The 19,778-nt window shown below is 30.7% G+C and overlaps 1 protein-coding gene across 6 annotated transcripts; it reads left to right on the top strand.

The window, feature by feature from the left end:
- Window positions 1-10,138: 10,138 nt before the first annotated feature.
- On the top strand, window positions 10,139-17,151 carry LOC126738616 (uncharacterized). 6 transcript variants are annotated; one of them, XM_050444030.1, is made up of 3 exons: window positions 11,361-13,671; window positions 13,762-16,788; window positions 16,879-17,151. In XM_050444030.1, the coding sequence occupies exon 2, from the start codon at window positions 13,895-13,897 to the stop codon at window positions 16,373-16,375; it is 2,481 nt and encodes an 826-aa protein (XP_050299987.1). In that variant the 5' UTR covers window positions 11,361-13,671; window positions 13,762-13,894; the 3' UTR covers window positions 16,376-16,788; window positions 16,879-17,151. The 6 variants fall into 5 exon arrangements, with proteins under 6 accessions (XP_050299989.1, XP_050299992.1, XP_050299987.1 ...); XM_050444032.1 differs by lacking the exon at window positions 11,361-13,671 and adding an exon at window positions 10,139-10,274; XM_050444035.1 differs by having other exon boundaries at window positions 11,361-13,502; window positions 16,621-16,788.
- The last annotated feature ends 2,627 nt before the right edge of the window (window positions 17,152-19,778 follow it).

The raw sequence follows: 19,778 nt of genomic DNA, 5'->3' as shown, positions 1-19,778 counted from the left end.
AAACCTATGAAAAATATATGTATGTCATTAAAAAAATATTACTTATTTGTTAATAAATAATAATAAATTACCAGAAAAAATATTTATATGTCCGAAAAAATTGAAGAACATAAAGTCTTACTGCACCAAATCCAGCCTGAGAAGAGCAACAACTAAAAATTAAGATATCAACCAGGGAACTGGCTTTTTTAAGACTGGCTTTTTCTCTTGGCTAGATCTTTCAATAATAATCTTGTTAAAATTAAGAAGAAATGTTCTAAGTATCTCAAGTATACTTTTTTAAAAATTTGTCTTGTAAATTTTTTAGATATTTGTTTTAAGCGTTTTCATCATAATGACAAGTATATTTTAACGCCATAGCCTTTTGTGTTCTATTCACTTTTTTTAGTTCATTCTTTTTTGTAAAATAACAATGAAATCAGAATAGATTGCCAAGTCAATTGTTTTGCGTTCTGTATTGGAATATTTATGAACTGTATTTAAAACAGGATTAATTTGAAATGATTGGCGAAGTTCTGGTTTGGTTTCTGAGCTTAGGTTAAATCTACATCTAATTGCTCAAAAGTATTTGCCCACAATGTATTCTTTTTAATATTTTAAATTAGATACAAAAATCTTATCTTTATACCTATATTTAGATTGTATCTCTTTTGTAAATTGCATATATGCTTAAACAGCATACCTATGAACGTACGTTGAAAAACACTGAGTATTTAAAAATAGTCTTGCAAATAACAAACAATGTAGTGAAAATATGCACTTCTTCTAATAAACTAATCTGTTTACAGCTCGTTTCCGATAAAATTTGAAACATTTAAAGGTGTTTAGTCTTCAAGAATTGATTTTGTGTAACATTGGTAAGTAATTTCAAAGAAGACAAAAGAGTTATCGGTAGAAACAAAAGGTATTATCATTGGACCTCATAACGCTGGAAAGACTAACCGTCAATTTTCGACGGATTTGGGAATTCCAAGGCGGACTGTCGATTATAATATTAGGAAATTCACCAGAGAAGGGACTATTAGCAACAAACCTCGATCGGGGAGGTCAAAGGCAACAAATTCAAAGGAGGATTTAAATATTATAATTACAAGCAAACGCAATAGACGCCTTACCGCCCCTAAAATCAGAGCAAAAATCAACAAGGAGCGCAAGAAAGCGGTCAGTGTTTCGACAGTAAAACGGCGACTTTATAATGGTGGTCTTAAAGGACGTTTAGCTGTATCAAAACCGCTACTTAAGGATGTTAATAAGAAGAAAAGACTTGATTGTGCTTAATCACACAAAGAATGGACCATTGATGACTGGAAGAAAGTTCTCGAGAGTGACGAGTCGAAATTCGAGGTTTTTGGAACGAAGAGGCGAATTTTTGTTCACCGTTATGCCAATGAAAGGGTCGCTGAGAACTGTACGGTGACCTCAGTTAAACACGGTGGTGGTTCGGTGATGGTGTAGGGTTATTTCGGAGGATCTGCAGTGGGCGATCTAATTAGAAGAGAGGGAATTCTTCGAAAAGAGGGTTACAAAACAATTTTAAGTGACAATGTACTTTCTTCTGGTACTCGAATAATTGGGGAAAACTTCATCTTGACAATGACCCCAAGCACACGTCAAAATTGTGCAAGCAATATTTAGGTCAATTACAAAGGCAACATCTTCTGAAAGTTATGGTATGACCCCCACAATCACCGGACCTCAATCCTATCGAATTACTGTGGGATGAACTGGATAGACAAGTGCGAAAATCATGCCTTACATCAAAAGAAGACTTGTGGAGGATCATCCAAGAATAGTGGCACAAGATACCTCAGGAAACGTTGGACAAATTAATTAGAAGACTACCGAAGCTCTGTGAAGCTGTTATTAAAAATCGAGGCGGATGAATACACTTAGATGAATCCAAAATTTGATTTTCTTAAATTTAATTAATTGAAAAATGTATTGTTTATATTCATTTTGTTATAAATAAACCGTTTCATAAGAATAACTGGTGGGTTTTATTATTTTTAGTTATAACTTTAAAACAGTCATATGTGGGCAAATACTTTTAAGGGGTAGTGTATTTTAAGTTCAGAGTGTTTATCCTTTTCTTGAGTAACAGCTTAAATGTTGACAAGGATATTGTATTCACTTATTATCTTAGTACACTAGAAACTGATTGTTGAGTATGGCACATTCTGGGCAGTCACTATGTTTAAGAACATTATTTCGATTTGATGTTGCTTCGTGTTTCGCAACAATAAAGTAAGTGTCGGAGAAAACATTTCTGTTAAACGGATAGGTACCAATCATGCAAAATGCGTCTGTGTATGTACTTTTTTGTAAGCTTTTCCAAAAAAATTGATAGTACGGCAACTCGATGGGTGTGCCACTCCTACAGAATCGGGAGCATATTTACATACACATTATACTGCGTAATATAAAATATACCGTGGATGGCAATTGCGGATGCAGTAGCATGCATTCATACACAAATACTCGCCAAACTGTACATACCTAACCACAATAATATAAGTCAAAATAAAGGGACATTTAGTTAATCTAAAATGAGCTTCGAGAACATCAAAGATACCGCCTAAAGGCTCCGAGAACAGCACCTTTTATGATAAAAAAACCGCAGACTATAACCTTTGCACGTCATCATTTGTAAGTTCTACAGCATTTTTTAAAAATATTTGTAAATTAAATATAAAACAATATTTTAATCTCATTGTTGCATGTATCAGTATTTACTCTATTCAATTCCGTTTTTACTTTTCGTTAGTCAACTGATTTATTTACACTCTTACACTATTAAACATGATCAGTTACGACTACTAGAAATATTTATTTATAAGGTATTTGTTTACTACGATTTAAATATGGCGCCAATATTCCAAGCTGAACTGAACTGTCAACTGGCTCATAGCGGCAACGCGGCTACTAATTATGGCTGACCATGATTCTGGAATATTCGTTCAACTTTCACGCGTCTCCCGAGACATCTTGCGTCTTGCGATGTGTCCGCACCTGTGTCATCATGTAATGTCTTAATATATATATTTGCACAATTTGGCAAAAAAATAATACATTATTATTATATTTGTATTAAACAAAAACTTATTTAGGATTTTTATTTTTTTTACTTTTGCTTCATACGTACACAAAAATTTCAATTATGATAAAAATATGTTTGCATTGCGATACCACTAATTTTTTTTAGATCTAATTATCTAATTAGTTTCCACTGATATCAAATAGTAGTATCATTACCTGCATTACCTTTTTTGTAATTGAGATATTGATAAGTAAAAATCCACCTTTTTGTGCGTTCAATACGTTATCAAAATAATGAAAAATATTACAGGCAATAAGTAAATTTTATTGTAATCAATAATATAATCATATTTTTACTTATGCGTTTTTTTAATTACATACTGCCTATGAATAAATTATATTAGTGTAACGTAATATGGAAACACACTCTTTTCTGGATTGCATTTACTCGACACATTTTCATGTTAGGAACACACTCTTTTTATCGACAATGTCAAAACTTTCATCTGACTTGCGTTGACGGTTGTTTAATTGTTTGCAAGGTAAACAACAAAACTGATTAGAATTTAGAAGTGCTTAAAAGTTTCTATATTGCCGTTGCCAATAGAGACCAATAATTTTAAGAGAATACTGACAGTCAAAGCAAGCAAGTATACAAAATCTAGAAAGGCTATCTGCCAAAATTTATAATAAAATAATCCTAATAACCTAAATGGGTCCCTCAAACAAGAGAAGTAACGTATATTATTAAGAAAAAATTACGTATTTACATTTTTATACCATTATTTTATTTTATATCATATCATATATTTCATTTCATATCAATTTCTAAATAGATAGAAGTAAATGTTCTGTATATGCCTTGTATAGGTAATACAATTTAGCAAATATTTTAGTCTTATCTTTGTATGTTGTATGTAACTTTCAAGTCGAAGCTATTGAGAACAACTTCATAATTAGCATACTAAGAGACGGTATGTACAAGATATTTATATTTTTCAACTTTACAATTGTCGAGACGCATTTATTTCTTTAAAAGGAAAAAAAAAAGGTTACCCGCAAAATTTTCTTTTGGGAACAGTTGATAAAATTTAGATCCAATGGAAGCAATGAAGTAGTTTCCTCTGTAAAAATGATTCGGAGGCAGATATGTGTTACCTTGCTTTGTTATATCTTACTTCTAGATATCTGCTCTGCACGTTTTATGTATGGTTAGGCTATTTGGCGCACAAAGTGCACTTCACTATCATATTTAGGTGGAGTTAATTTATTTAGTCAAAGCAATGCAATGCCGCACTAATAATTTAAAATAAAATGATTTCCGCTTGTATTGTATAATAAGCAACAGGTCTAAAAGAACAAAATAAAATACTTATTAGACTAAGATAGACTTAGATAAGATCTTTTTATAATGACGGACATAAAATTAGTTAACTTGGTAATTTAATTGGTAATCTTTGATATTTAATATATTTTTATACAACAATTTTCTTTCACCATTAAGTCATTTTTCTAATTACCTGACATTATTTTAAAACAAAATTATACCAATCATGGCTTGTCAGAGAGGGAAAGGGAAGCTAGTGATGTAGTATACACACTATCGGACAAAAGTAAAGTAACTTTTAAAAAAATAGATTTTATGGTACAATATTTTTAAATATTTTATTTCGGTAAAGAAATACTATATAACGAAAACCAAAGATTTTATTTAAATTAACAAAATACTTTAAGGACAAAAGTAGAGAAATCATTTTTTTTTAATAAGTATTTTAACATAATACTTATTTCTAAACTAATAAAATTAATAGTGGGTAGTACAATGGATAATTATCCTCAGCAAATGGTGGCATTACATTTTTGAGAATATCTAAATACACAAATCGATCCACAATACCTTTAATAACATGTAATGGTTGTATACCGTACCCAAAAAAGCAACCCCATATTATGCAGCATCCACCACCACGCTTTACAGTAGGCTTTGTATACTTTTAAAAAAATCTTTTGCCTTCTAGGCGATGTACCCACGATATTCCATGGGATCCAAATAAATTTACTTTCATCAGTAAAAGAACTTTTTTCCAGTCGTTAGTTGTCCATTGCAAATATTTTTTCGCAAATTTGAGTCGAGCATTCTGGTTCTTTCTGCTGATTAGCGGTTTTTTAGCGGCTTGTCTACTAAATAATCCTGCTTCCCTTTTTTTGTTTATATTTCTGTTTTTTTATTTATTTTTTTATTTTCAATTGACTCATGTTGAAAGTCTTTAATAAAGTGGCACATATGCTAACGGCAGCTTATCAGTCTGGAGAACATTAATTGGTAGTGGGTTGGCATGAATTATTCTAGAGATGCTTACCTTTTAAATTGTGGGCGCCATCCAGTTTAATTCGTCTTACATACACCCTTCGGTTGCCCATTCGACATTCAAAGCAAGTGAGAAGTTGTTTTATTTACATGGATAAAAAAAAATTTAATTACCTTCCTTTTCCTATAAGAAAACTTAACTCTTATATTAGATTTAAAAACCATTTAAAAAGATTGTTAGTTACTAAGGCATATTATACATTAGACGAGTTTTCTAATGATGTTTTGTCCTGATTACCAAATATGTATATGTGATTTGAAAAAAAAATATTGTAACTCTATTTGCGTTCTGATCTCTATTAGTTCTAAGTTTTACTGACTGAGATTTATTTAGGCTTTGTCAATAACTCTGTTTGGGACAATAAAGCTGCTTTTTGAATTTGAATTTTGATGTTCAGGGAGATACATTTAGACCACGGAAGGGACTATAAGTCAAAAGTATTCCAAGTATGCCGGTTGCTGGAAATTAATAAGACCCGCACAATCCTCCTACAACTGCAATCCGATAGAAATGTTAAAAGATTAAATCCTAATTATGAAACTTCAATTTGGAAATTATGACAAACACTAAGCAACCCAACTGGGATACTTGTATACAACCATTTATATTGGCATATCATTTTTGTATATGCAAATTTACTGGAAAAAGCCCGGCAAAAATTGTCTTTGGTGATATTATCTATGGACATTATTACCGGGAGACTCAACAAGGAAAACTTTGAGGAGTACGTCGATAACCTATAAGAGCATTTGTAAATGATCCATGAAGAGGCACGGGATCCATTATCTACCGGCACACACATCCTGTTACTTCCTCTACCTAGAAAGTAACAGAATGGAATCACGTTATGACATAAAGGCGAATTCTACCGATTTTAATTCTGAGGATAGAGTCTGGTTATATAACCTATATTATACATTATATAATGTAATGAGCATGAAAGTCAAGTCAACAAAGCTCCAGAAGAATTGGGAAGGTCTGTTTTATATAGTCACGAGAATCAACGACGTGTTGTACTAGATCCAGTGACGTCCGACGATAAAACGAAAATTGTAAGCATCGTGCGGCTAGCGCTTTATCAGGTTTGTTCTCACAGCAGTAAGAAGCAACTTTTCGACGAATAAACATGCGCAGTAGAGTAAAATGCGTTCGCACAGAATTTTCTGATAGGTTTCAAATTAAAAGTTTGGTGTGCTTACACAAATTTCTGATCGTCATCTGATAGTCAGAGTTGCGTTCGGTTTTATTTCAAGCAAAGTGTCAGAGAATTCGTGTAGCCAATCAACGCCGATCTTCTGAATATTAACATATCCTCTATATAAGTTTTTGTTTTTATTTTTCCGTTTTGATAATAATTGTTTTGAAATTGTATTTTAAATTGTTGGAATAGTCTAAAAATACACATTAAGGAAATGAGTGATTTTGAATCAAAAGTTCAAAAGAACCTAAATTATTAGAATTTTCGAGTCCGGTAAAGTTTAACGAACGTCTAAAGACCGATTTTTTTTTGAAAATCTTTACATAGAATGTTGAGTTTGAACATTTTATTGATAAAAAAGTGAGGATGATGTAAAAAAAATGCAAAATTTTAAAAAATTATAAAAGATTCTAATTACGTATAATTTTCAATTACACCCGGCTTAGCTACACTCTATTTGCGACTAGCCATCACTTTGATCATTATATATGCTATTAATTTAAATTTAAAGCCTTAACTAACTAAATTCTGTAACTTAAAAGGATTTTGACCACACTCAACATTCTATCTAAAAATAAAAAAAAATTGGTTTTTAGACGTCTCTTTAACTTTGCCGGACCCAAATTTTCCGATTCCGACAAAGACTTTTTGAAGATTTACTTGAAGAACGGATAAGGCCCAAAAATCAAAACTATTTAGATGAAACTGTATCCCAAATTAATAGAATAGAATTTCTCGACCATTTTAGAGTAAGCCCTGCGGTAGCAAACAATTACACAATTTTAAACTCTATTAATAATATACCCTATTTTAAGGTCGTATTGTAAATTTGTTTTTGTTTATGTCTTACTTATTTTCCTATTTCCCATTTTGGCATAATAAAGTGAGGTTATTTCTCTTGTTTTTCTTCTTCTAAATTGAACTCTATCCAAGCCGGGTTTGATGTTCGCACATACGGTTTCAAATCGATCAAAAGTTGAAAATTTTACGCATGCTTATCAAGAATGGCTTGGAAATAGTTTGAAACTTGTTAGAAATTTGCAGTGAGAACAAACCCATCGTGACACAGGTAGCCCTGGAGGTTTTGATTGATCGCGCGATGATTAAACTTAAAAGAGGAGCAGTGTTATGAAAATGTAGATATGTTAAATATATTCATAATTTTTGTACTGTTTTGCTCATATTGTAGCTTAAGTTGCTAAGTTAAGTTTATTTAGGGTTCTACTTACGTTTGATTTATTATTTTCAGCTATAGTGTTTAGTTCTTACTAGTACAAAAAACCGCGTTTTATGACATGTTAAACATTTTTTATGGTTTATCTTAGAATTAGTTAAACGACAGTCAATGCAAGTACAAATCAAGAGTGTTCTTGATATAAAAGAGAATTACAAATTTATAACATATATCTTAAAATAAATATAATTTTTTTGAGTTCGTCTATTTGCTGAATAGAACTCGCTTATAAGTGACTTCAATGTGGTACATACAAAAAAGTTAAAAAAAAAGCGAAGTTGAATCATTGCCATATTGAATCATTGCCATATTCTTATATTAAAAGATATTTTGCACTTTTTAAGAATGTTAATCTTAAACATTAACTCCCTTCCCCCACTCAAGCCTTCAAAAAAAATGCCATTCAATTTATGCCTCAGCATGCCGTCCCATCCACTGGCTTTATCAAAACGCTCGTAAATATCGCACAATGAAGACATTCTCCGTAACTTCGGTTGATGGCGTCGATCAGATCGCCTCCTCAAAGAAATAAGAGCAAGAAAAGAGGCAAAGATAGCGCTAATGTGCCGCAGCCGTCATATTCCCATGCACCTTTATAAATAACTATCATTAGCCGCCGTTTCTGCCTGTAATACATGATTCCATGGAGGGCGCTTCTTTTCCGTGCGTTCTCGTTTCCAGTTTATGGATGTTCGTATTTTCATTATAACGGAATGGCTCTATATATTTCTATTATTTCACTGAGTTTATCTTTATGTTTTGTCGAGATTTGTGAGCTGCCGCTTACGATGTTAGCTGTAATTTTTGTGGCGCCGTTTCTTCTTTTCGTATGTTTACTTGAAATTTAATCTAAGTGATTTATTATAAAATATGATATCCTTATATACCGCGTTTACTATAATCAATATAAAACAAACTATTAACAGATCGGTAATCGCAATACTCAAGATTGCGCTAGGACAATATGCACGACTATCACCAGGACTAAAATTTATTTTCTACTGCTTTTTCGAGCATCTGCAGGAATAGATATCTAGTCAATGAGGAAATAACGCAGTATCTTTTCTGTCTAAGGATACTTTTTAGGTGGCAACACAACTTTTGCGGCTGTGGTACCTAGTACTTTTGGAGCCAGTATGTGTCTCCCAAATATTTGTTATCTTTTGCGGCACAAGGACTCACAGTTGCCATTGACATGTCGGACTGTTTCTGGTTCCTTTTCACACAATCGGTAATTAAAGTCTTCATTATACACTCCAATTCTGTTCAGGTGTCCATTAACGGCCCATTAATGTGTCCCTTTCTGATCCTCTTAAAGGGCTCTAGTAATTTTTTTCGTAATTTTAATTAATAATTTTTATAGGTATTTGCTAGCAAACACAGTAGAAATTAAAGGTCTTATTTCACCAGAAATTCCTTTTATTATGACGACCGGTTTCGCGATTACAATATCATCGCATCATCAGGTCGAGGACTAAAAGTAAAAGACACAATTTACATAGATACTATGCTTATCAAAAATTGGTAGAATGCTGAATAAAATCGAATTTTAAAGCGTACTTACATTGTTAAAAACGAGATTTGTCAAAACAAAACAAAAGCACATATAGAACGGTACAGCTAAAATTAAGCAAGTAAATCTTATCGTAAGATAACAAATAATACACTTAGGTTTAAAACAATAACATCTAAAAAGCACCGTTACAACACAATAGACAAAACGATCTAAAAACTATGATAACCGCCATTCAAACTAATCTGACCAACAGAGTCATCTATATCTAGTTTTCATAATTAAGAAAGAACGTTACAAAGAAATCTATATTTTATATCCTATAACCGAATGGGTACTAGATAGCGGTACCCACAGTAACTTTAAAATATTTTAAAACTGTTAAACAGATGTCTCTACCAGTTTATATTAAGAAAACAACGGGGTTTATATTAAAATAAATTAACCGGAAAGGGAGGGAAGAGTTATTCAAATAAAATATTAATTAAATTAGTTTCAGGAATGTTAATCTGAATATTAAGAGATTTATCATATTCTTTTTTGAGAGATCTTTTAATCTCGAGTAATTCAAGATTATTTAGATTTATGTTGTCCTGAACTCTATGTAAGATCTTGTAATTATCTAGTAGATTCGATGGGTGACCGGTCTCCATAATATGCTTAGCAAATAAAGACTCAGGATTGTTTTGTCTAATGCATCGGTCATGTTCGCTAAACCGAGCTTTAAAACTACGCTTCGTTCTACCTACATAAAAATAACCACACTCACAATAAAGCTTATAAATTCCTTTACAAGATAACGGATCCGTTTTGTCTTTATTATTAATCAATAAGTTACCTAATGAATTGCTCGATTTAAAGGCAACCTTAACATTTAAAGAAGTTAGAACTCGTTGGATTTTATAAGAAACTGCTCCATTGTATGTAAGTGAAATGAACTTATTTACTGGCTGATTACTTAATATTGTTTGATGTGGTATGTAGACATTTTGGAACGCATTACGTAATAGAAATTTATTTTTTATTTTGTCTACTAAATTGGGAGAAAAATTATGAGTTTGGGCAATTTGTTTGATAATATTCAACTCTCTATCCCTGCTTTCAGTTGTTTGAGGAATCTGTAGTGCTCTATTTACATAACTATTTAAAGCTGCTGCTTTATGTGAAAAAGGATGGAATGACTCATTGTGTATGATTGTTCCAGTGTGGCTAGGTTTTCTATATATCTCAAAATCATGTTTATTATTTACGTTTTTAATAAGTAAGTCTAAAAAGGTTATGGTTTTATTGATTTCCACTTCTAATGTAAATTTTATTTTTGGATGAATGTTATTAATGAATGATAGAAAATCACTAAGATGTTGTTTATTGCCATTCCATAATAAAATGCAGTCATCTACATATCTATAATAATACAGTATATTAGATAGGTAGGGGTTGTTATTCAAAATATTATTACTTTCGAAGTGATTCATAAATGTATCAGCTAAGAGGGGGGATAATGGAGATCCCATGGCTAGGCCATCCTCTTGTATATAGGTTTCATTATCAAAATTAAAGAAATTTTGTTTTAAGCAAATTTCTAGGATATTTATTATTTCTTGTGTTTCGATATTGGTCAATGTAGAATTAAATAATTTGTTTTTAATAATATCCACTACCTCGAATATAGGAATGTTAGTAAAGAGATTTGTTACATCTAGAGAGATAAAAAAGGCATTTTCAGGGATAATGATATCTTTGATTTTGTCCACAAGTTGAATATTATTTTTTATAGTGTAGGGAAAGTGACAATCTATAGTAGTAATTAAGTGATTATTAAGCCATTTAGCTAATTTATATGTTGGAGAGTTAGTGTATGCTACCACCGGTCTTATGGGCATTGAAGCAGGTATATCTGATTTATGAACTTTAAGAAGGCCATAAAGTTTAGGAACATTTGTGTTGTTAGCTGAAAGAAAATATCTTAATTGAGGATTGATTAAATTAAATTAAATTAAATTAAAAAAGAAGCCTTACAAAATTTAGAAATGTTAACAGTGGAAACTGAAACGGTTCTACAGAATATAGAAGCAGATAATATAAATCAAATTAGAGCCCAGTGTAGTAACATTTTAAGAACTGAGTTAAAGTCAATTAAAAATGCACCTAATAAAACTGAAGGTGATTTCAATTCTACACTAATTAAATCTATAAAAAATAAATTACAAAATTCAAACTTAACCCTGACAAAAGCTGACAAAGGAAACTGTGTTGTTATCTTAAATAAAAATGACTATGACACTAAAGTGACTCAATTTATCCAAGAAAATAATTTTCGAAAACAGAGTGCAAGATTACCATCATTTATCAAAAAAGTGAATGACACCTTAAAATTTTGTACAAATTTAATCAATCCTCAATTAAGATATTTTCTTTCAGCTAACAACACAAATGTTCCTAAACTTTATGGCCTTCTTAAAGTTCATAAATCAGATATACCTGCTTCAATGCCCATAAGACCGGTGGTAGCATACACTAACTCTCCAACATATAAATTAGCTAAATGGCTTAATAATCACTTAATTACTACTATAGATTGTCACTTTCCCTACACTATAAAAAATAATATTCAACTTGTGGACAAAATCAAAGATATCATTATCCCTGAAAATGCCTTTTTTATCTCTCTAGATGTAACAAATCTCTTTACTAACATTCCTATATTCGAGGTAGTGGATATTATTAAAAACAAATTATTTAATTCTACATTGACCAATATCGAAACACAAGAAATAATAAATATCCTAGAAATTTGCTTAAAACAAAATTTCTTTAATTTTGATAATGAAACCTATATACAAGAGGATGGCCTAGCCATGGGATCTCCATTATCCCCCCTCTTAGCTGATACATTTATGAATCACTTCGAAAGTAATAATATTTTGAATAACAACCCCTACCTATCTAATATACTGTATTATTATAGATATGTAGATGACTGCATTTTATTATGGAATGGCAATAAACAACATCTTAGTGATTTTCTATCATTCATTAATAACATTCATCCAAAAATAAAATTTACATTAGAAGTGGAAATCAATAAAACCATAACCTTTTTAGACTTACTTATTAAAAACGTAAATAATAAACATGATTTTGAGATATATAGAAAACCTAGCCACACTGGAACAATCATACACAATGAGTCATTCCATCCTTTTTCACATAAAGCAGCAGCTTTAAATAGTTATGTAAATAGAGCACTACAGATTCCTCAAACAACTGAAAGCAGGGATAGAGAGTTGAATATTATCAAACAAATTGCCCAAACTCATAATTTTTCTCCCAATTTAGTAGACAAAATAAAAAATAAATTTCTATTACGTAATGCGTTCCAAAATGTCTACATACCACATCAAACAATATTAAGTAATCAGCCAGTAAATAAGTTCATTTCACTTACATACAATGGAGCAGTTTCTTATAAAATCCAACGAGTTCTAACTTCTTTAAATGTTAAGGTTGCCTTTAAATCGAGCAATTCATTAGGTAACTTATTGATTAATAATAAAGACAAAACGGATCCGTTATCTTGTAAAGGAATTTATAAGCTTTATTGTGAGTGTGGTTATTTTTATGTAGGTAGAACGAAGCGTAGTTTTAAAGCTCGGTTTAGCGAACATGACCGATGCATTAGACAAAACAATCCTGAGTCTTTATTTGCTAAGCATATTATGGAGACCGGTCACCCATCGAATCTACTAGATAATTACAAGATCTTACATAGAGTTCAGGACAACATAAATCTAAATAATCTTGAATTACTCGAGATTAAAAGATCTCTCAAAAAAGAATATGATAAATCTCTTAATATTCAGATTAACATTCCTGAAACTAATTTAATTAATATTTTATTTGAATAACTCTTCCCTCCCTTTCCGGTTAATTTATTTTAATATAAACCCCGTTGTTTTCTTAATATAAACTGGTAGAGACATCTGTTTAACAGTTTTAAAATATTTTAAAGTTACTGTGGGTACCGCTATCTAGTACCCATTCGGTTATAGGATATAAAATATAGATTTCTTTGTAACGTTCTTTCTTAATTATGAAAACTAGATATAGATGACTCTGTTGGTCAGATTAGTTTGAATGGCGGTTATCATAGTTTTTAGATCGTTTTGTCTATTGTGTTGTAACGGTGCTTTTTAGATGTTATTGTTTTAAACCTAAGTGTATTATTTGTTATCTTACGATAAGATTTACTTGCTTAATTTTAGCTGTACCGTTCTATATGTGCTTTTGTTTTGTTTTGACAAATCTCGTTTTTAACAATGTAAGTACGCTTTAAAATTCGATTTTATTCAGCATTCTACCAATTTTTGATAAGCATAGTATCTATGTAAATTGTGTCTTTTACTTTTAGTCCTCGACCTGATGATGCGATGATATTGTAATCGCGAAACCGGTCGTCATAATAAAAGGAATTTCTGGTGAAATAAGACCTTTAATTTCTACTGTGTTTGCTAGCAAATACCTATAAAAATACATCCCAGAACATGGACACCATTCTCCAAACTATTAATTCTGCGAGTCTGGCAGATTGTGTTCGACGTTACGAGAGGCTAATGGTAAAAAAGACATGTAAGAATACAAGTATATACTTCAACAACCAGTGCCTGAAGTGGAAACTTACCCCCAAGTATATACATATCAAGCTCAACCAACAAAGGTTATCTAACAGGAACAGCCGCTTATTAAATACACTGAGAGGTAATTTTATAAGAGAAGAGATTAGAAAAAGTTATATTATCATTAATAATATAGACATTCAACTTAAATGTATTTATGATAGACTAAGAACAGGGCTATCTTTTCAAGAACTCAATAATATTTTAGGAAATATTTCTTGTAAAATGCAACACTTAAAAAACACAAAAATTGTATCTTTACAAAGAAAACTTAGTAAACTAAAACAAGAAAAACAGATTGCTTTCAACAGACCTTCGATAGAACAATTTGATGTTATACATAAATTTCATAAACCTTGTCTTAACTTTTCTAATACAACTTTTAATAATAAAGAATTAGCACTTTTATCTAGGGGTTTGAAATACAGACCGGTCATCCATAATAAAAAAGAAGCCTTACAAAATTTAGAAATGTTAACAGTGGAAACTGAAACGGTTCTACAGAATATAGAAGCAGATAATATAAATCAAATTAGAGCCCAGTGTAGTAACATTTTAAGAACTGAGTTAAAGTCAATTAAAAATGCACCTAATAAAACTGAAGGTGATTTCAATTCTACACTAATTAAATCTATAAAAAATAAATTACAAAATTCAAACTTAACCCTGACAAAAGCTGACAAAGGAAACTGTGTTGTTATCTTAAATAAAAATGACTATGACACTAAAGTGACTCAATTTATCCAAGAAAATAATTTTCGAAAACAGAGTGCAAGATTACCATCATTTATCAAAAAAGTGAATGACACCTTAAAATTTTGTACAAATTTAATCAATCCTCAATTAAGATATTTTCTTTCAGCTAACAACACAAATGTTCCTAAACTTTATGGCCTTCTTAAAGTTCATAAATCAGATATACCTGCTTCAATGCCCATAAGACCGGTGGTAGCATACACTAACTCTCCAACATATAAATTAGCTAAATGGCTTAATAATCACTTAATTACTACTATAGATTGTCACTTTCCCTACACTATAAAAAATAATATTCAACTTGTGGACAAAATCAAAGATATCATTATCCCTGAAAATGCCTTTTTTATCTCTCTAGATGTAACAAATCTCTTTACTAACATTCCTATATTCGAGGTAGTGGATATTATTAAAAACAAATTATTTAATTCTACATTGACCAATATCGAAACACAAGAAATAATAAATATCCTAGAAATTTGCTTAAAACAAAATTTCTTTAATTTTGATAATGAAACCTATATACAAGAGGATGGCCTAGCCATGGGATCTCCATTATCCCCCCTCTTAGCTGATACATTTATGAATCACTTCGAAAGTAATAATATTTTGAATAACAACCCCTACCTATCTAATATACTGTATTATTATAGATATGTAGATGACTGCATTTTATTATGGAATGGCAATAAACAACATCTTAGTGATTTTCTATCATTCATTAATAACATTCATCCAAAAATAAAATTTACATTAGAAGTGGAAATCAATAAAACCATAACCTTTTTAGACTTACTTATTAAAAACGTAAATAATAAACATGATTTTGAGATATATAGAAAACCTAGCCACACTGGAACAATCATACACAATGAGTCATTCCATCCTTTTTCACATAAAGCAGCAGCTTTAAATAGTTATGTAAATAGAGCACTACAGATTCCTCAAACAACTGAAAGCAGGGATAGAGAGTTGAATATTATCAAACAAATTGCCCAAACTCATAATTTTTCTCCCAATTTAGTAGACAAAATAAAAAATAAATTTCTATTACGTAATGCGTTCCAAAATGTCTACATACCACATCAAACAATATTAAGTAATCAGCCAGTAAATAAGTTCATTTCACTTACATACAATGGAGCAGTTTCTTATAAAATCCAACGAGTTCTAACTTCTTTAAATGTTAAGGTTGCCTTTAAATCGAGCAATTCATTAGGTAACTTATTGATTAATAATAAAGACAAAACGGATCCGTTATCTTGTAAAGGAATTTATAAGCTTTATTGTGAGTGTGGTTATTTTTATGTAGGTAGAACGAAGCGTAGTTTTAAAGCTCGGTTTAGCGAACATGACCGATGCATTAGACAAAACAATCCTGAGTCTTTATTTGCTAAGCATATTATGGAGACCGGTCACCCATCGAATCTACTAGATAATTACAAGATCTTACATAGAGTTCAGGACAACATAAATCTAAATAATCTTGAATTACTCGAGATTAAAAGATCTCTCAAAAAAGAATATGATAAATCTCTTAATATTCAGATTAACATTCCTGAAACTAATTTAATTAATATTTTATTTGAATAACTCTTCCCTCCCTTTCCGGTTAATTTATTTTAATATAAACCCCGTTGTTTTCTTAATATAAACTGGTAGAGACATCTGTTTAACAGTTTTAAAATATTTTAAAGTTACTGTGGGTACCGCTATCTAGTACCCATTCGGTTATAGGATATAAAATATAGATTTCTTTGTAACGTTCTTTCTTAATTATGAAAACTAGATATAGATGACTCTGTTGGTCAGATTAGTTTGAATGGCGGTTATCATAGTTTTTAGATCGTTTTGTCTATTGTGTTGTAACGGTGCTTTTTAGATGTTATTGTTTTAAACCTAAGTGTATTATTTGTTATCTTACGATAAGATTTACTTGCTTAATTTTAGCTGTACCGTTCTATATGTGCTTTTGTTTTGTTTTGACAAATCTCGTTTTTAACAATGTAAGTACGCTTTAAAATTCGATTTTATTCAGCATTCTACCAATTTTTGATAAGCATAGTATCTATGTAAATTGTGTCTTTTACTTTTAGTCCTCGACCTGATGATGCGATGATATTGTAATCGCGAAACCGGTCGTCATAATAAAAGGAATTTCTGGTGAAATAAGACCTTTAATTTCTACTGTGTTTGCTAGCAAATACCTATAAAAATACATCCCAGAACATGGACACCATTCTCCAAACTATTAATAATTTTTAGTTATTTTATAAACATATGTATATTATTTTAGCATTACAGATAACAACTATAATTATCGTCAACTAGCGGTACTTTAATATTATATAGTTAAAAGTTAAGGAGTTTGGGACATAGCTTTATTTGAACTTTTCTTCTTAAAATCAAGGATTAACACCCTTAAGGATCTTATTCTGTAACACCCTGTATACGTGCTTCTACTTAATGTTTGTTGATTCTTTTAACGATCCTAGATTGAGAAGCTTCTTGAGAAAATCTGAGATGCATGGTACAAAATATCGGAATGTTTTTTGCTTTAACCTAATAATAAATTATTAACATTAAGCACAATAGTTTTATGAATTTTAATAACTATTCCAATAAAATTTAACATAGTTTCACAAATTTTTTTATTATAGAATAAGAGCAGCTTTTATTTTATGATATTATTAACCTTAGTCATATACATGTGTATATATATTTTTTATTATTATTACCACAAGCAAAATACTATGGATATCCATTAGTTCACTGCGTAGGTTTCAACGAGAAAGTCAACTTAGTAAACTTAATCCATACTATTCTGCATAAAGCAAATTATATTTAAATAAAAATAAAGACAAAACAAGTTCATTTTCTTTGCCAAATTATAAAAGAGGAAGGAACAAGTCAAAATGGATAATTTTGTTTTTTTTTAAGAATTATTTTCATTTATTTTTTCTGACACTAACACTAAAACTACAATATCTCTAGAAATAAATACTAAAACAAAGGCTAATATCAGTAATGTCAAAATCTTCAATCAATCTTCGTCTTATATTTTAATATAAAATGAATGTAAGTAACTTCTATTTTTAAAAATTGTAAAATACCAAGATATTTTTATTAACTAACTCGCATAATTAAAACACCAGTGAGCCTCTTATGAAAATCAAGTTTAGGTTACGCATACCAAATGGCGGTGTCTAAATTTGATATGTCTATGTATTCAGACGTAGGAATGTTTGCTGTTCAGCGACGACGTTTCACCGTTAAACATTTTAAGTGGATTAATTATAACCGTGGATCTTCCGACACCTTTCCGGAGTTTCCGTTGACTCCTAGGCGTAGCAGCGGTCTTATTTTAGGAGAGTGAATGTGTTTGACTAAATGATTAAATCAGGGATGAAACAGGTAGAGGAATGCTAAAGCCGCTAATGTGTCTAGATAGAGAGTGGGACGCGAGCCCGGATGTCAGGGAGTTAACATGTGAGGTTTATCTTTTAATTCGGTTATAGTTAAAGCGAGGTGCATTTATATTAACATTTTTAGAATTATTTAAACTATAATTAAGTATATTAAGTTAAAATTAAATTATCTGATGAAAGAGAGTTTAACTCATTGAAAAAATATTTATATCAAATGAAAAATGAATGATTATCGTCTTCCACTAAATAAGTGTTTTTGTTTTGTTTTAATTTCCCGATAGTCAATTACAATGAAAAAATCTCTAAGGTCTGTCTCGATAGTTTCTAGTTTGGGCCATAATAAAAAAGAAAATGAGTTTCTAAAATCGTTGCCAAAACTTCCGCTATTTCCAACTTTAACATTTTCTGGAAAATCTGGAAATTGGGTGAAGTTAAGAGATACTTTTTGTTCTTTAATACATAAAAATTAGATATTGGATAACATTGGAAAATTTAATTTTCTTAGGGACGCATTGGACGAAGACGCAAAGCAGTTTATTCGCACGCTTAAATTTTCTGATGTTATTTGAAACTTACTATTGAGAACGTATAATAAAACCTCGTTATTGGTTATTATTAAATTAAAATGTTTGTCGAAAATGCAAAAAGAAAATGCCATTGCGTTGAGAAAAATGTTGGATATTTTGGTAAAAATTTTCAGGTCACTTAACTAAGTGGAGGGTAAATACTGATAATTGGGATGTAATGGCTATTTTTTCTAAGCAAGTTCAAAGCTAGATTTGCACACAAAAAGGAAATGAAAATAAAAAAAGTATGGATGCATTACTTACTCTGGTAATTTTTTTTTAAAAGTCAAAACTGACTGGTTGGAGGCTTATTCATATTTACTATATCATTATTTTATGCAAAGTGCCCTTTTCCTTTCAAAGAGGTTAGACAAGTTTTTCGCTGTTTTCCTATAATTTCAGTTTGGCTCTCTTTATAAATAGTCAAATACTACGGAATAGGCTTTCAGAACTCATACAAAACATGAGCCGCTTTTCTGCTGGTGGAGTATTGTCAACACATCATCACATCACACATTGATCAGTCACATGAAATTTTGGGATTAGCGGCAGAAAATTTAAAACCCTCGCCAAAATTCAAAACATTTTGGACAACCGGTCGCGGAACAACTAAGGTCAATGTCGGCGGAGCAAGCAATATTTTGTCAAAAAATGATTTAAAATGCTAAATTAGGATTACAAAGATTTCTTTTTGAATCAAATAAATGGTAATAAAAGTGAAACTTACCTTAAAATATGTTTTTTCGAGTACTTTGTAAAAAGCAGCGAACGTTCCTGGTATTATTGTAGTGATGGAGCCTAGGGTAATGTAAGCATTGAAAATTTTAAATCTTCGTAATTTCTGCCAATGGCCAAAAAACGTAAGGAAGCGCATAATCACTCATGTGCCAAGTAGTTTGAAATAAGTTGCTTTATTCATTAGAAGATAATTATTTTAAGTGTCAGTTTCAAGCTTAGCTCGCGAAATAAATTCATATGTATAAATCTGTTTCTTTTGAGAAG

Source organism: Anthonomus grandis, chromosome 7 (genome assembly GCF_022605725.1).
Source record: "Anthonomus grandis grandis chromosome 7, icAntGran1.3, whole genome shotgun sequence".
NCBI lineage: Eukaryota > Metazoa > Arthropoda > Insecta > Coleoptera > Curculionidae > Anthonomus > Anthonomus grandis.
This window is presented reverse-complemented; position numbering and strand designations above follow the sequence as displayed.

Coding starts and splice junctions, on each gene's coding strand:
- LOC126738616 (XM_050444032.1), top strand. CDS start 13,895: ATGGACACCATTCTCCAAACTATTAATTCTGCGAGTCTGGCAGATTGT.